General features: G+C 30.0%; 1 protein-coding gene across 1 annotated transcript; it reads left to right on the forward strand.

Moving 5' to 3' along the window:
* The first annotated feature begins 10,404 nt into the window (after positions 1–10,404).
* Positions 10,405–12,278, forward strand: LOC112524731. Its single transcript, XM_025134689.1, has 2 exons — positions 10,405–10,708; positions 11,569–12,278. Exons 1-2 carry the CDS (start codon positions 10,405–10,407, stop codon positions 12,276–12,278), a joined length of 1,014 nt encoding a protein of 337 aa, XP_024990457.1.
* Positions 12,279–15,910: the final 3,632 nt, after the last annotated feature.

Here is a 15,910-nt window from a genome sequence, read left to right on the forward strand (position 1 = left end):
TGTATAAAAAATGTCATAAAAACTTGTTAAGACGTCTAAAAGCGTCGTATAAACTTATTATAACGCATTTAGACATGACTCTTTATTTTTTGGTCCTATGAATTCAGTTCCATAAAGCGGTCTATTAGGACGTTTAAATTTTTGTGCGTTTTACGACCCCAATTTTATTGTTAATAGTTTAATTTGATATAATTTCTTTCTTAATGAGATTGTTTCATGTAATTCTTTTATTAATGAAATTGTTTAATATTTTTTTTTCTATGTAAAAATGGAAATTGTTCTATGTATTTTTCATTTTGATGAAATTTGTTTGTCTAAAATTAATATAATGAACATAATTAACGCTCTCCACAATAAAAATAACTAATCAACTCTCATAAATAAAAAAAAGAAAAAATTATGATTGATTGAATGAGGTTTACACGATTTATACAAAGTGGAAGGTTTGCATTTGATCCCTAGAGTTGGATTCCGGTGAAAATGAAAGTTATGATGAGAAAGATAAGAAGGGATTTTCACCATTGGATCAATCATAAGTGAAGATCAACAATAATATTGTGCATTGAGATGCATCAGATCAAATTCCCGTGATAAACACAATTTATGGGGTGGGGGTGAGATTAAAAGTGATCAAGGGTCCAGATCCCTTTTTACGTTTCTCACCTTAACTCTTATTCTCACACGATCTTTCGTCCCTCTCTCTCTGGAGGAGAGGTTTGGGTTACGGTGAGAAAGATAGTTAAGATGAGAAACATAACAAAGGATCTCCACATTTGGGTGCACGTCAGGATAAGATGCACCAGATCCATAATAGCAACCTACTTATGGGTTAAATGCATAAAATAACAACCTACTTTTATAAATTTTCTTATTATAACATTCTACTTTTGTTTTTCTTTATTACAACAATGTACTTTCAAATTATTTTTTATTAAGACATTGTACTTTAAAAAATCTACTCATTATAGTAATGAGTAACCTATGACCTTTTGAACCGGTTAACCCTTTGATTTTTTTTTTTTTTGCTTGTGTGGCTTTAATGAGGTGATGTAGATGACACGTCATTTTGATGACTTAACTAAAATAAAAATAAAAACAAAAACTTATTTCAAATTAGTATTAGTGATTTTCATTTTTCATTGCTATGATCTAAAAAAACATTTAATTTTTTTTGACATTTTCTTATTAAGTTACATGCAAAATAAATATTCTTAGAGTAAAATATTTATTAAATAAATATGAAACATTATTTTCGAGATATATTTTGTTTGTAAAAAAAATAACTCTTCTTATTTTATGTTGTTCAAATAAATACATATATTTTAAGGTTCTCTCTAAAATGTTAACGAAATAAATTATGCTCTATAATTTTTTAATATTTTTATATTAATAAATAATTCAAAAAAATATAATTAATTTAATATATTTATACGTCAAGTAAAAGTTTTTGAACAAATATAATATATTCTTAAAAGATAATATTTTTTGGTAAAAAAGAAATAATTCTTATTTTTCTTTTTTACAAAAAAACACTTATTTTTTTAAAATATTAGCGAGATAAGTTGTGTTCTACTAATTTTATTGATATTGGTATATTAATGAATAATTTAGAATTTTTTTAATTCATTTAATATATTTATTAAATAACATGTAAAATATCTAAATATTAAAATTAAAAATACAGTGTTTAATAATAACTAGTAGATGCTATAATAAAATAATTTTAAAAGTACAATGATGTAGCAAGAAAGTCACATCACTATAGTACATGTGGACAGCCTACGTGGACAGTGAGATGACATGGAAACCTGGTATAATGGGTAAATTTAAATCAAAAGGTTATCCAATGCTATAATGGGGTAAATTTTTCAAAGTACAATGTCCTAATAAAAAATAGTTTGAAAGTACATTATTGTAATAAGAAAAACTGAAAGTACGATACTATAATAAAGAAATTTATGAAAGTAAATTGCTATTTTGTGCATTTTACCCTAATATTATTATAAGGTAATTTTTTCATTTGTTTTATAAGAATAAACTTTATTAATTAAGTAGTCAAACTTTATTCTAACAATTTATCCTGGTTTATTTATAAAAAATGTACGCGTTAAAAACCTGATTTATCTTTTATTTCTTTTATAATAACAAAAATGTAAAAAAAAAACCATAATAACACACACACACACACACATATATATATATATATATATATATATATATATATATAGTCATCTAGTTTTAATTAAACTCCAGGTACTACGACATTTTATAAGATTAGTGGGATTTGGAATGGATTCTATTCGAATCTCACATTTGATTTTAAGAAAATATGAAATTGAAATCTCACAAATTTAACATGGATTTAAAAAACATACGGTCGTAGTTGGTATTTCATGGGGTTGTATAAGATTTTTTTATAATAATGTTTTAAATTATGTTAAAAACACTTGTTTTATAATGATCAATTAATAAAAGAGTAATTTAACTGTTTTTATAATTGTTTATAATTTTTTTATAGAATATCTATAAATAATTGAATTCAGTTTTATTTCAATTCTTACAAACAACAAACCAAAAGATTCCAACTCTTATAAACCAAACACACAAAAGATTCTGAATCATTCAAATTCCAAATATTCCCATGAAATCTAAACTCTCAAAACCATTTTGACAAACTAGACCCCTCGGAGTTCTAAGGTGCGTGTGTTGAATCCGGCTTTGACTAGGCTCAATATGATCCTTGACCCAGACCTGTAATCAGTTAAGGCTTGAAAATAGGAACCAATTTAGGCTCAAAACTAAGACTGGTCCGAGCCCTTGTTCAGTTTTTGAAGGACCGGTCTTTGCGCCATACTTAATTTAGATTTAAATAATGAACCTAGCTTTTAAAGGCGTAGCCAAAATTCCCTGTTTTTTCGGAGGAGGGGGAGGGGGGTTGAAAAAAGAAACCTATATAAAAAGGAAGGCTTAAGTGAAAGTTCATATGCGAGTGATTGAAAAAATTCATGTGAAGATATACATCATGCATATGCAACCAACAATATATATATATATATATATATATATATATATATATATAAAAGAATAATACGTAACATCAATTATAATATGCATATTTTAATAGTTTTTTTCCGATATCTTTAATGATTCGCATATAAACTTTCACTTAAACGTTGTTTCTTATATTTTCACGATATTTTACCTTATATAAAAATGTTCTCTATGACATGACAACAATATTCCAAATGGTCTTTGGCCTAGCAATATCGTAGTCATTGGTCTCCTAAGAGGTCAGAGGTTCAAACCTTACAAATAATATAGAGGGTGTATGAGTTTATTTGTTATATTTACCGTGTATAAATATTATCTATACTATATTATAAAGCATTTGATAGAAACTCTTAAAAACCATTTTTATGCATAAATTACTGTTTAATAATGCATATTACTTAAAACTCAAGATTGCAATAGATTGTGCGTAAGTACAACTTATTAAAGCTCAATATCTGAATTTGTGTAACTAAATGCAGATAAACATAATCAAATACAGGATAAACATCACATTTTAAATATAAAAAATCTAAAATATAATTAAGATAATCATTGAGTTCTAACAAAAATACTTAATTATTATCTTCACAAAATATCATATTATTAAACCAAAAATAAAAATTTTCATTATTAAACTTAAATTAAATTATAATAATAAAACATAATTTAAAGAAATTACATAAAAAATAAGAATTTTTAAATAGTTGATTTAATATTTACATTGATATTTTTTTTTCAAATTTATATTTTTTTTCAAAAATAAAATCATTATTGTTTTCTTAAAAACACATAAGAATTTATTATATCATCGACAGAGACAAATAATAAAATAGAACATTATAATTAAGATATGTCTCGATACATTGCACGAGTACTCTTTTAGTATATTTAAAAAACGACAACAATATAAATATTTATATATATTATATACAAATGCATTTTTTTTCTTTCCAAAAGTTATCAACAAACTATAATAATGGTCAATGAGATTTGGGATAGGATTAGGCCCACCTATTAGTTTCATTCCCTATCATTTATCACCACCATCACGACAATATGATAAGCCTTGATTGACTACCCATCATTGATGACTATAGCCTAAAAAATGTGTAATATTATTCTATATGGATGGTGTTTGGTTAGTTTGAGTTTGACTTTAAAGGTTAAAAGTACCAGAAGGTCTCAGGTTCAAATTCAATGAGGAATAAAAATCCCCTTGTGGCCACGGAGGTTCAAATGTGGTGACTCCAGGCTATCTGCAAAGCAGGTGGTCGTTCTGGGATTAGTCGGCTCGCATAGCAAGTTGAATATCCAGGTTAATAAAAAAAAATGTAATAACAAATGGATAAATTCTTATAATTAATTACATTTCCAGCACCTACTTTACAACACTGTTATGGTCCATATGGCCTTTGTTTGGTGGACTACATCATGATCTAATAGTTGTGATTTAGACTTAAAATGTTGTATGCTAATATGCCATTTGAATGGTCCAATTATTAATTTGATATTATCTGGGCAAAAAAAAAAAAAAAACCAGATCAATATAGTTTTAGCATCAACATCCATCTTATCTTTTGAAGTAATTACTGATTTAATTACTTTCTTGAAAATACAAACTTCATACTGATTTTAAATCGGATAATTGATTTCTTACCCTTAGAACACAGACAATATAAGCATGAAGAATACCTAGAGGTATTTTGTCAGAGGGAGTCAATCTTGTTCAACAATCCCCAAGCTTAAATCCCCCAAACTGGCTGGTAATGCACCACTAAGGTGATTAGATTCGAGAGAAATAACAGTAAGCTTCTTCAATGATCCGAGCTGAGTTGGTATGCTTCAAATACATTGGTTGTAGGATAGCATAACAAGTTCGATCCAGTCACCAATATCCTATACAACAAAACAACCCTATATAGAATATGCGCCATCACGTGTTCATGAGAGCAAGAATTGAAGGATTTAAGTAAAGGCGGTAACTTTAAAATTTCATCCTCCACCAAGATCCTATACAGCAGCACGAAGAAATAGACTTTGAGCCTGTATAACCTAAATTTCCAGCTTTGATAAAAAAAAAGGTAACAAGTAGCACCTTAGAAGAAGTCGACAGATAGGTTTGCAATGTCGTAGGTTAGATATATTTTTTTTGGGTTTTAATGGGTCTTGTTGGACCTTAACAGGTCATATTAGACATAATTGAGTCATAATGGACCTTAACGGGTCATAACGTGGTTATAAAATCATTAATATAGTTTGAGTTGTCAATTGTTGGACAAACGCTAGACTTGTTTTGTTGTAGATATGCTCAATTTACAACCGTTATGTTGCTGATTTTTGTTCTTACCATGTTTTGCAATGGTGGTCCCGGTATAATCATTAAAAGTATGGTGAGGGTGTGGCTTCTCAGCCTGTGAGTTAGGAGGATCTATGGGTTTGGTGCGCCAGACGATCCACAACACGTGATGATCAGTTTCCACGGTACCACACGGTCCTCTAAGCAAGGGACTTCTAATGAGGTATATATATTGATACATTTAGTCTTTAACGAACTCATATTATGTTTAATTAATACTAATTGTTTTTGTGTTGTACAAATGAAGGTATGGCTTTTGAAGGAGAAACTTATAAATAGAGATGAGCAGAGTGCAGAGTAGCAACAGACGTTTAGGCAGAGGTGTGAGCAACATATATAGCAGCAGGTACAACAACACGTTGCAGCACAAATGAGACAAATGATGGAGCAGGTTGCTGATTCACAAGTGCTCCAATCAGCTTTACACCATCCACTCTCTCTCTCTCCCCAGTTACAACTCGCAACACAAATGACACAAATGATAGAGCAAGTTGCTAGATTCAGCGGTGCTCCACTCAGCTTTACACCATCCCCTCCCCCATTTTGATTTTAGCTAGACGGACATATTGCATTTGCACTACTCTATTTGTAGTTATATGTGGACAAATTTAGATCACTGTTTTTGTAATTTTATATTACAGTATATTTTGTCTTTGGGCAAATTTATATTACTCTATATAGGAAATCACGTATTTCTAGTTTTATTTTATTTTTAAAATACTTAAAACTTTAGACGGATTTTCGACGGAAATCAATCAAAAGTCCCAAGGAAATCCCAAGAAAATTCATCGGAAATGCCAAATAAGGTGGACAATTCTGTCAAAAATCCCATGGAAAATTTCTTGTCGAGAATCCCATGAAAAGGTTTTCGTCAAAAATCCCATGAAAACTAGTCTGTCTAAAATCCCATGAAAACCTTGTCCGTCGAAAATCCCTCGAAGATATCCCTCACAAGTGTTGTCAAAAATTTCTTGGAGTCTTCATGGGTTCTTCGATGGATTTATTCGGTCAAAAATTCCATCAAAATCTCGGAAACACACATTTTCGACCAAAATTTCACCGACGAGAGTTTCCATCGAAAATCCATTGAAAATGATCATTTACGTTGGAATTTTCCGTCTAAAATGCCCCTCCATTTTGTAGTGAGTTATTAACAACATAAACAAAGTGGTAGACGGCTTGGTTCATATATAATATGAGTCTTAATTTTATTGATGTGAAAAGAATAAGACGTATGATATATCTTTAACGGGATTGTGCAATTGTTTTTAAAAAAAGTTGAGTTAGGGGGTGTTTGGGATTGCTTATTTAAAACAATTTATGTTTTTCTATAAAAGTCCTTATCAACTTATTATAAGTTAGAATGATTTAACTTCTTCAAAAAAAATCCTTATTACCGGTTTGACACCGGTATAAGCTGTTTATCCAAACACTTAAAAGTGTTTATTACCGGTGCAACACCGAAATAAGTTAATAAGTTGTTTTTATAAACAATCCCAAACACTCCTTTAGTAAACTCTTAATAATTATGTAACTCAAGTCGGAAGAAAGTGTTGTGTGGTGTGTAAATTATTGTATATCTAACCAAAAATATTATTTTTTTGAGTTATTTAAAAAAAATTATTTGTTTAAATAAAGGCTGTGTTTTTCAAAAACGTCTTTAAATAATGTTTCAATAACCTACTAAAAAAATTCCTATTTTTTTTCAATTTTGTTTATTATATTTTTAATGAATCTTTAATATATTTTTTAGGTAATTTTATATTGTCATCTATCTTATTAGGTAATTTTATATTGTCATCTATCTTATTAGTTAGTTTTTATCAAATACACTACTACAAAATTGAGTTTACAGGACATCCCGAATCTCAAAGCGTCCCAATAGACCGTTTTTAGGACTTAATTTATAGGACCAAAATATAAAATGTTCTATCTAAATGTGTTGTAATAAGTTTATATGACATTTTTTGGCGTCTTAACAAGTTTTTTAGGACATTTTTGATACAAAGTGTCGCATTAGCAACTTTATAGGACACTTTTCTTAAGACACTTTTGAGAAAAGTGTCCTATAAACTCATTTTTTTTATAGGACACTTGTTTTTATAGGACATTTTTTCAAATAGTRTTCTATAAAGTTGCTAATGGGACACTTTATGTTAAAAGTGTCATAAAAAACTTATTACGACGTCAAAAACATCATATAAACTTATTACAACGCCTTTAGATAGAATACTTTATTTTTTTGGTTCTATAAATTAATTTCTATAAAAAGGTCTATTAGAACACTTAAAATTTGAGAGTGTCCTATAAACCCAATTTTGTTGTAGTGATATTACTAAGTTATCAGCTAATTTTCTATACATATATAGTCTTTGAAAACATATTCACAATGGAGGGTTCCAATCTGGACCATGTCTCATTTGGTTTGCAAGATTTGAATGGATTTGTAATTGAATTTCATTTTAATTTCATGTCTGGTTTGAATGATTTCCTGGATTTAAAATCACAAGATTTCTTTGAAATTCTATAAACATGAGATTTTGAATCTCACGGGATGATTGGTATTTTGAGGGAATTAACATAATTTGTATAAAATATGTTTAAAACATTTATTTTGTAATAATCAACTAAATAAAAATAATTCAATTATTTATATATTTTTTTATAAATTATTTAAAGAATGAAATTAAATTCCATTTCTTATAAATAATTCATGAAACAAATTATAAATATTTATGAAAATAACTAAATTACCTTTTTATTAGTTTATTATTATAAAACCAATGTTTTTAATATATTTTTAAACATTATTACACACAAATCCTACGAAGTTCTCGAAATGCCACAACCCGCAACGGATTTCTAAATCACATGTAATGAAATTGAATTTCAAATCCCTCAAAATCCTATCTAATCATACAAATCAAACGGGATCTAAAATGGTAAAACCATATATTTTACATGGATGATTTTAAATTTTTAGGTCAAAAGTTACAGGAGGTCTCAGGTTCAAATCCAAGAATGAATAAAAATCCTCTTGTGGCCATGGAGATTCAAATGTGGTGACTCTGGGCTATCTGCAAAACATATGGTCGTTCTGGGATTAGTCGACTCACATAGCGGGTTGAATATCCAGGTTAATAAAAAAAAATAGGTTTTAGCAAGTAATTTCAACTCATATTCTTGAAAAAACCATTTTGCCCTTATATTTACTTAAGTTCACTATATCTCACCACAACGGTTGTTACTACTATTGTTATCAGCACCACCACCATCGCCATCATCACCACCACCAATGTCACCTCCACACCTGAACCATCGTCACTGCCACCACAACAACCACAATCGTTGTCTCCGCACCATCGCCATTGTTGTGTCATTGCCAATACTACCACTATCATTGTTGCCATCATCCACCATCTTCTCTGCCACTACTATCGCCACCACCATCATATCATCGTCGTCTCTGCCACCGCCACCACCACTTACTATTATTATTAATTTAACATTATACATATATATGATTTAAGCAATACATATGGAAATATCAAAAGGGCGTATTTGTCATTTATCTTTATTTTATCACAATTTTGATTTTGTATTCAACGAGACGAACAAACAAACTCACTTTCAATTTTTGATAACTAAACATATTTTCAAACTTGATTAAATTCTATTTCGGTTTCTTTATATTCTAATTCTGATAAATTCAGTTATATGAACTAAACGCCACTTTTGTTCATAAATGAAGGACAATTCAAGAGAATATGAGATGCACTGAGATGCACAGATCAATTATCATATCAAGCTCAATTCATGGGATGGGAGCGAGATTAAAAGTGATCAAAGGTTCAGATTTCTTCTTACGTTTCTCACCTTAATTCTTATTCTCACACGATCTTTCATCACAATCATATGTAACTGACTGAATAAGCTGTGAATCTCATTAAACTTATTAAATTCAATCCCCTTAGACTAGGTTTGAAATGCATAATTACTAAAGGGCAAAAGATATCATTAAAAGTTTATTTAAGTTGATCATTTTGAAAAACATCAGTAAGAGCCTAAAAGGTTGTTTACCGAATATTTACTGGTAAGAATAACCACTCTCACTTATCTTATCAGGTAATATTATCGGTCATCAAAACGGATTGTTAGTAAACGTCTTTTACCCAGTAATTATTATCAGGGTAAGAACCTTCTCCCTCGTTTACGGAGGAAATTCTTGGTCCTTACTGTGCCTCTTAGTCAATAAGATTTTCGGTCTTTGTCATTCTTACCAAATATGGTAAGTGACACCCTGTAAGCACTAACCCAATAAACATTTGGTACACGATCCTAAATCATTTGAACCTTCAAAATATGCAATAAAAGCCGAAAAAATCGCTAATAAACCTTTCAAAGAAGCTTTTCAGACATTTAGGTACAAAAATTTTCCCTCTAAATGTCACTTTTGGTTGTAACGGTGCTTAAAAAACGAAACGGTTACAAATGGGAGAATATAATAAAAATTTCCCTTGCACAACTTTTAAGACTTGATTTAAGCATCAATTACAAAAATATAACACATGTAATGATTTGCAGGTGACCCATTTTTTTATTATTAACCTGGATGTCCAACCCGTTATGTGAGCCGACTAATACTAGGGTGATCACCTGCTTTGCAGATAGCCTGAAGTCACCGCATTTGAACCTACATGGCCACAAGGGGATTTTTATTTCTTCTTGGATTTGAGCATGAGACCTCCTGGTACTTTTGACCTTTGAAGCCAAGCTCAAACCAATCAGGCACCACCGTTGTGGTTACGTGACCGAATTTATCTTTCATGATGAAGCAAATGATATCTAAGACACGAAAAATGAACCATTCCTTTAACCTCACTTCTCACTTTAACCGATCTTTTCGATCGATTATAAAAGGATCATCGATCGAACAAAAATAAATCACACAACAATCTAACAATCAAGGCTCATTGTAAGATTCCATAGTTTTCGCTATGAAAATGATGTGTTCATTGTCATTCTGGCTTCCTTTGTTGCTCATCTATTGGGTCAATGAATTCCCTGTCACTGCACCGCACCCTGCATATGCGATACCGCCTCTAGCACCTTGGATACCCGTGAAACCAGATTCACCTCCATCTCCAACTCCGGCTCCAACTCCAGCTCCAGCTGGAAGGCCGAAAAGAGTGAGATGCCTTTCTCTGTTATTTCCGACATGCTACAACCAATGGTACTCCTGTCCCCAAGACTGCTCAAAGAACTGCTTCATGGATTGTGTTTCCTGCAAGCCGATTTGTCGTAAGTTGTTTCCGCTTGATCGAACTAACATTTTGAGTAATGCATCCATGTCATGAACAATATTGGTCTATAAGACTTATAAAATCCGGGATACTATCTAAAAATGTTACAATAAGTTGTTAAGACAAAAAAGAGGTATATCTAATTAAATTGTCTATTATATGACATTTTAAAAAATGTCATATATATAGAGGTGGTTTTATTTATAAATTCAACCATTATTATAAATCATACAAACCAATCTCAAGTGGTCATCTAGTATAATGATTATCTAATTCAATGAATATCTCGATTGTTTCCTAATATAAAATGTTGATCATAAGATATATGAATTTTAATAGTCTTTCATAAATATCCCAATTATAATAAATAACCTCCATCATTTCTATAAATATCTTAATTAATTGGTTTGAATGTTTTATAGTAATGGTTGGGTTTGTAAAATACAAATATGACTTGTTATGTCGCCTATTTCCCTCTAATTACATAGTTTTGGTATAAAAATATCCTAAAAAACTTCATTTTCAAAATTAAAAAAAAAAACTTGTAACCATAATGATGGTGTTTGATTGGTATGACTCCAAAGGTCAAAAATGTTTATAGAGATTCTAAGGAGGAATAAAAATCTTTTTGTAACCACGAAGGTTCAAATGCAATGACTCCGGGCTATCTGCAAAGCAGATGATCGTCCTGAGATTAATTAGTCGGCTTGCATAGCGGGTTGAATATCTAGGTTAATAAAAAAAAACTTAAAAAACCAGATTTTGTTTTCGTGAGAACTATTGATTATTTGCATGCAAAATCCACCATTTTTCCATGAAATTAACTTTCATTAATTAATTACTTTGTTAAATTTGAAGGTTGCAACCTGCCCGGAGCTTTGTGTCAAGACCCACGATTTGTAGGCGGAGATGGCATCACCTTCTACTTCCATGGCCGGAAAGATCAAAACTTCTGCCTGGTTTCCGACAACAACCTCCACATCAACGGCCACTTCATCGGAAAACGAAACCCTAAACTCACTCGTGACTACACATGGGTTCGATCCATCGGAATACTGTTCGACGATCACAAACTCCTCGTCGGAGCCAAGAAAACATCGAAATGGAATGAAAACGAAGAACATCTCTTTATCTCCTTCGATAATACCCCTCTAAGATCTGTTGAAGGCAAAAACTGGAATATTTATCGTAATTCATCTCTTTTGATCACTCGAACAGCACCAGCTAACGGCGTCGCCATTGAAGTAGAGAATAGTTTCAGAATCACGGCGACGGTGGTGCCCATCGGAGCTGAGGAATCAAGGGTTCATGGTTATAATATCACCGATGATGATTGTTTTGCTCATTTGGAACTAGGGTTTAAGTTCTTCAACCTCAGTGATGAAGTGGATGGGGTTTTAGGGCAAACTTATCGGAGAAATTATGTGAGTAAGATAAAGATAAGTGCGATTATGCCGGTAATGGGTGATATACCCAAGTACTATTCGTCGGCTATTTTTGGTACCGATTGCATTGTTTCCCGGTTTGGTCGCCGGATTCCGGTGACGGATTTCGGTGAGGGGATGTAGTCTAGCTTGGCAAAATGTATTTTGTCTGAATAAATAAAATAAAATAAAATAAATGATTAAATGATTTCCTTTATATTTTAAAGTTTAAACCAAGGTTTTTGTATCGTATCTATATTATATTATAAAATATTTGATAAATTTTTTTTAAAATCATTCTTTATGCATGAAGTACTGTACATATTAATATATATTAGAAGAGTACTCGCGCAATGCAGCAAGACATATCTCGATTTTAATGTTCTATTTTATAATTTGTCTTTGTCGATGTTATAATATGATTTTATGTGTTTTTAAGAAAGAAATAATTATTTTATTTTTGAATAAAATAAAATTTTGAAGTTATCATAAAAATTTGAAAAAAATATATCCATGTTAATATCAAATAAACTATTTAAAAGTTCTTATTTTTTTATGTAATTTCTTTAATTTTTTTATTATAATTTAATATTTAAGTTTAATAACGAAATAATTTATTTTTGGTTTAATAATATAACATTTTATAAATATAATAATTAAATATTCTGTTAGAACTCAATTATTATCCTAATTATATTTTAGATTTTTTTTATTTAAAATGAGATGTTTATCTTGTATTTAATTATGTTTATCTGCAGTTAGTTACACGAATTCGGATACGGAGCTTTAATAAATTGTACTTATGCACATTTTACTTGTAATATTGAGTTTTAAGTAATATGCATTAATAAACAGTACTTTACACATAAAAAGTGGGGTTTAAGAGTTTTTGTCAAATGTTTTATAATATAGTATAGATTATTTAAAATTTAAAATTACAAGTAAATTGCGCGTAAATACAACTTAGTAAAACTCCATTTTTGAATTCGTATAACTAACTACAGATAAACATAATCAAATACAGGATAAACATCTCATTTTAAATATAATTAGAATAATCATTAAGTTATAACATAATTATTATCTTTATAAAAATTATATTGTTAAAAAATAAAAGTTCGCTATTAGACCTAAATTAAATTAAAATAAAAAATTGAATTAAAGAAATTGTACAAAAAATGAAAACTTTTAAATAGTTAATTTGATATTAATATCGATATATTTTCTAAAATTTTATGATATCTTCAATTTGTTTTGATTCAAAAGTAAAAACAATATATTTCTCAAAAATCACATAAACCGTATTATATCAATAGAGACAAAAACAAAACAAAACAAAACATTAAAATAAAAATGTATATTGCTGCATTATACGAGTACCTTTTTAGTTAACCAATAAATAAAATATAAAAGTTTATGTAGTATTAAAGATGTTATAAATTAAAACAACAAAAGTGTTTAAATTGATAAAATAAATAAATATTAAAAAAATCGTTTTTCTTTTTATCAGCAAATTAAATAGCCACTTTCGGTTTTAAAAAAGTAAGATGGATTTTTATTAAAGTGAATGCACTGATCTATATAAATCAGGCTTCAAACACAAGTAAATTGGGCCTCAAATTTTTGAGCGTCGTGTTCAAAAACTCATATTTAATATCGACGAGACTAATTTTCATGTTAATATTGATGATTAATATTAAAATTCAATAGAACAAATAAAGTTAATCAATAAATATTGGGTCTTTGGGAGTCTTCATCAGAGGTCACTGGTTCGAGTTCTGTAAAATCATTAGGGATTTTTTTTAACTGTTATTTATTGGGATTAGTCGAGGTACGCATAAGCTGATTTGGAAACCGATGATTAAAAATAATAATAATAATTAATATATTATTACGATGTGTGTCGACTGTCCAAGTACAATATCACTCGGCACCATGAGAACATTTTCATGTTATATTATCTGTATTATATGAATTATAACATTAAATGTAACATTTCCATATAATATATCATATCCAGAGACGGACCTGGGGTGATGTGGTGGTGGGCACGTGCCACCGTATTGTTTCTTTGTCATAAGGTAGAAAAAAATTAGATTCGTGAAAGGTACAACCATTTTAGATAAAATTCATATATATCTGAATATAAAGCAAATATCTAGATGTTTCACAATCACTCTTATAACATTAAACAAGTAACCTCATGAATATTTAATAATTATAATAACATATTAATAAAATATTAATAAAATAATTCTCCAACCATAAATATACTTCATGATGTTTCAAATAATTCAATTGGGCCCAGTTTTCTTAATCCATTCACTTGTCCAACATTAAATAAAAAAGACATGGGTTGATTATTTTAGAAATACCAAAAATGGGTCTCAAATCGGAAACAAATTGGTCCCGATATGAGATTGTTTTTTTGTAATCGGTTCTGGTTCTGGTTCTGGTTCCGGTCCGGTTTAAAAACACTCGACCTGTTCTCCAAGAACAAAGTCTGGTACTTATAACCGGTCCCGGTCTGGGGCCAGGTCTAAATGGATCCTCAAATTTTTTTAGAAAATCTTATTTGAAGATATTTTTTTGAACAGTATCTTATTAAATACACTTTAAATTCTCCAACTACGCCATCTAAATACACTTTAAATCTTTTTTTACATAAATATGTTACACGTGTTTTTATAATTACGACTTTCGAGATTTAGTATTAAAACACTTAAAAGAATTTGATGTCTTTTGTAAAAAAAAACTTGAAAATCTTATAAAAATCTTGAAAAACTTATTATATAATTTATAAAAATTTGTTTTTTTTTTGAAAGTCGGGTCCATGTATAACCAGTCCCAGTCTGTCCAAGACTTCGAATTTTCACAAAAAAAAACATGATCGGTCTCGGATTGGCGGATCGGCAAACCATAACCGATCCCTAAGCGGACCACCTGGGCCCAATTTGGCCGCCTCTTGAATCTTGATTATTTGTCTGTAGCCCACTTCTCTTCAGCCTTGGAGCCCAACAAATGAGCATGAAGCCCAACTCTTTTGTATTTGGGGTTGGGGTGTCTCATTCACCCGACCTGACTAGCAACACAAAAAAAAATGTATGCCTCCTAATGGTTCTAAAACGCTCTGAATGATTTTGTATCATGAATCTCCCTTAACCATTAAGAGCCCTAATTTCATTATACACAATTATCAAACAACTAGTGTTTGATATCGCGCGTTGCGCGATGATGATAATTTTTTTTTTAAAATTATTGAAGTTAGCTAAATGAGTCGTTGATCACATTTATATATTAAATTAATAAGAATCAATATTACATTTGATATATGAATCCACCCACATCATTTTGATTATCCATATATTTTATACGAATTTTACAAAACAACATATTAATCCTGAATACGGTGGAAACAGCCCTGGAACACACATTGTTTCGAACCACTTAGAGTCATAACTGACTTTTCGACCTTTCATGAAAGTTGTAGTATATAGTAAGGGCTTTCTAACTGCAAAATACGAGTTTATTCTGACTTACARTTTGTGAGTTATACACTGTCAAAGTACAGAAGTTGCACTATCGGTAAAATCCAAATTCACAATTTCCCAACTAACTTTTATGATCTCAACTTCGCGTATTCAATCAAATGGGCAATTTTCTCCCTGACTATGGGTCCCATACTACTCCCCATTAACTGAAAATCCATAATTCTAACTGCTACGGTAATACCTTTTAGTTACCTTATGTCTGTTTGAACAACCTCGGTTAATCTT

Source organism: Cynara cardunculus (genome assembly GCF_001531365.2).
Source record: "Cynara cardunculus var. scolymus isolate 2C chromosome LG 13, CcrdV1, whole genome shotgun sequence".
NCBI classification, from domain to species: domain Eukaryota; kingdom Viridiplantae; phylum Streptophyta; class Magnoliopsida; order Asterales; family Asteraceae; genus Cynara; species Cynara cardunculus.

Excerpts from the sequence above, each read along its gene's own strand:
- LOC112524731 (XM_025134689.1), top strand. The coding sequence starts at position 10,405 with ATGAAAATGATGTGTTCATTGTCATTCTGGCTTCCTTTGTTGCTCATC. Across the intron at positions 10,709-11,568 it reads TTCCTGCAAGCCGATTTGTC|GTTGCAACCTGCCCGGAGCT; the intron begins GTAAGTTGTTTC and ends TTAAATTTGAAG.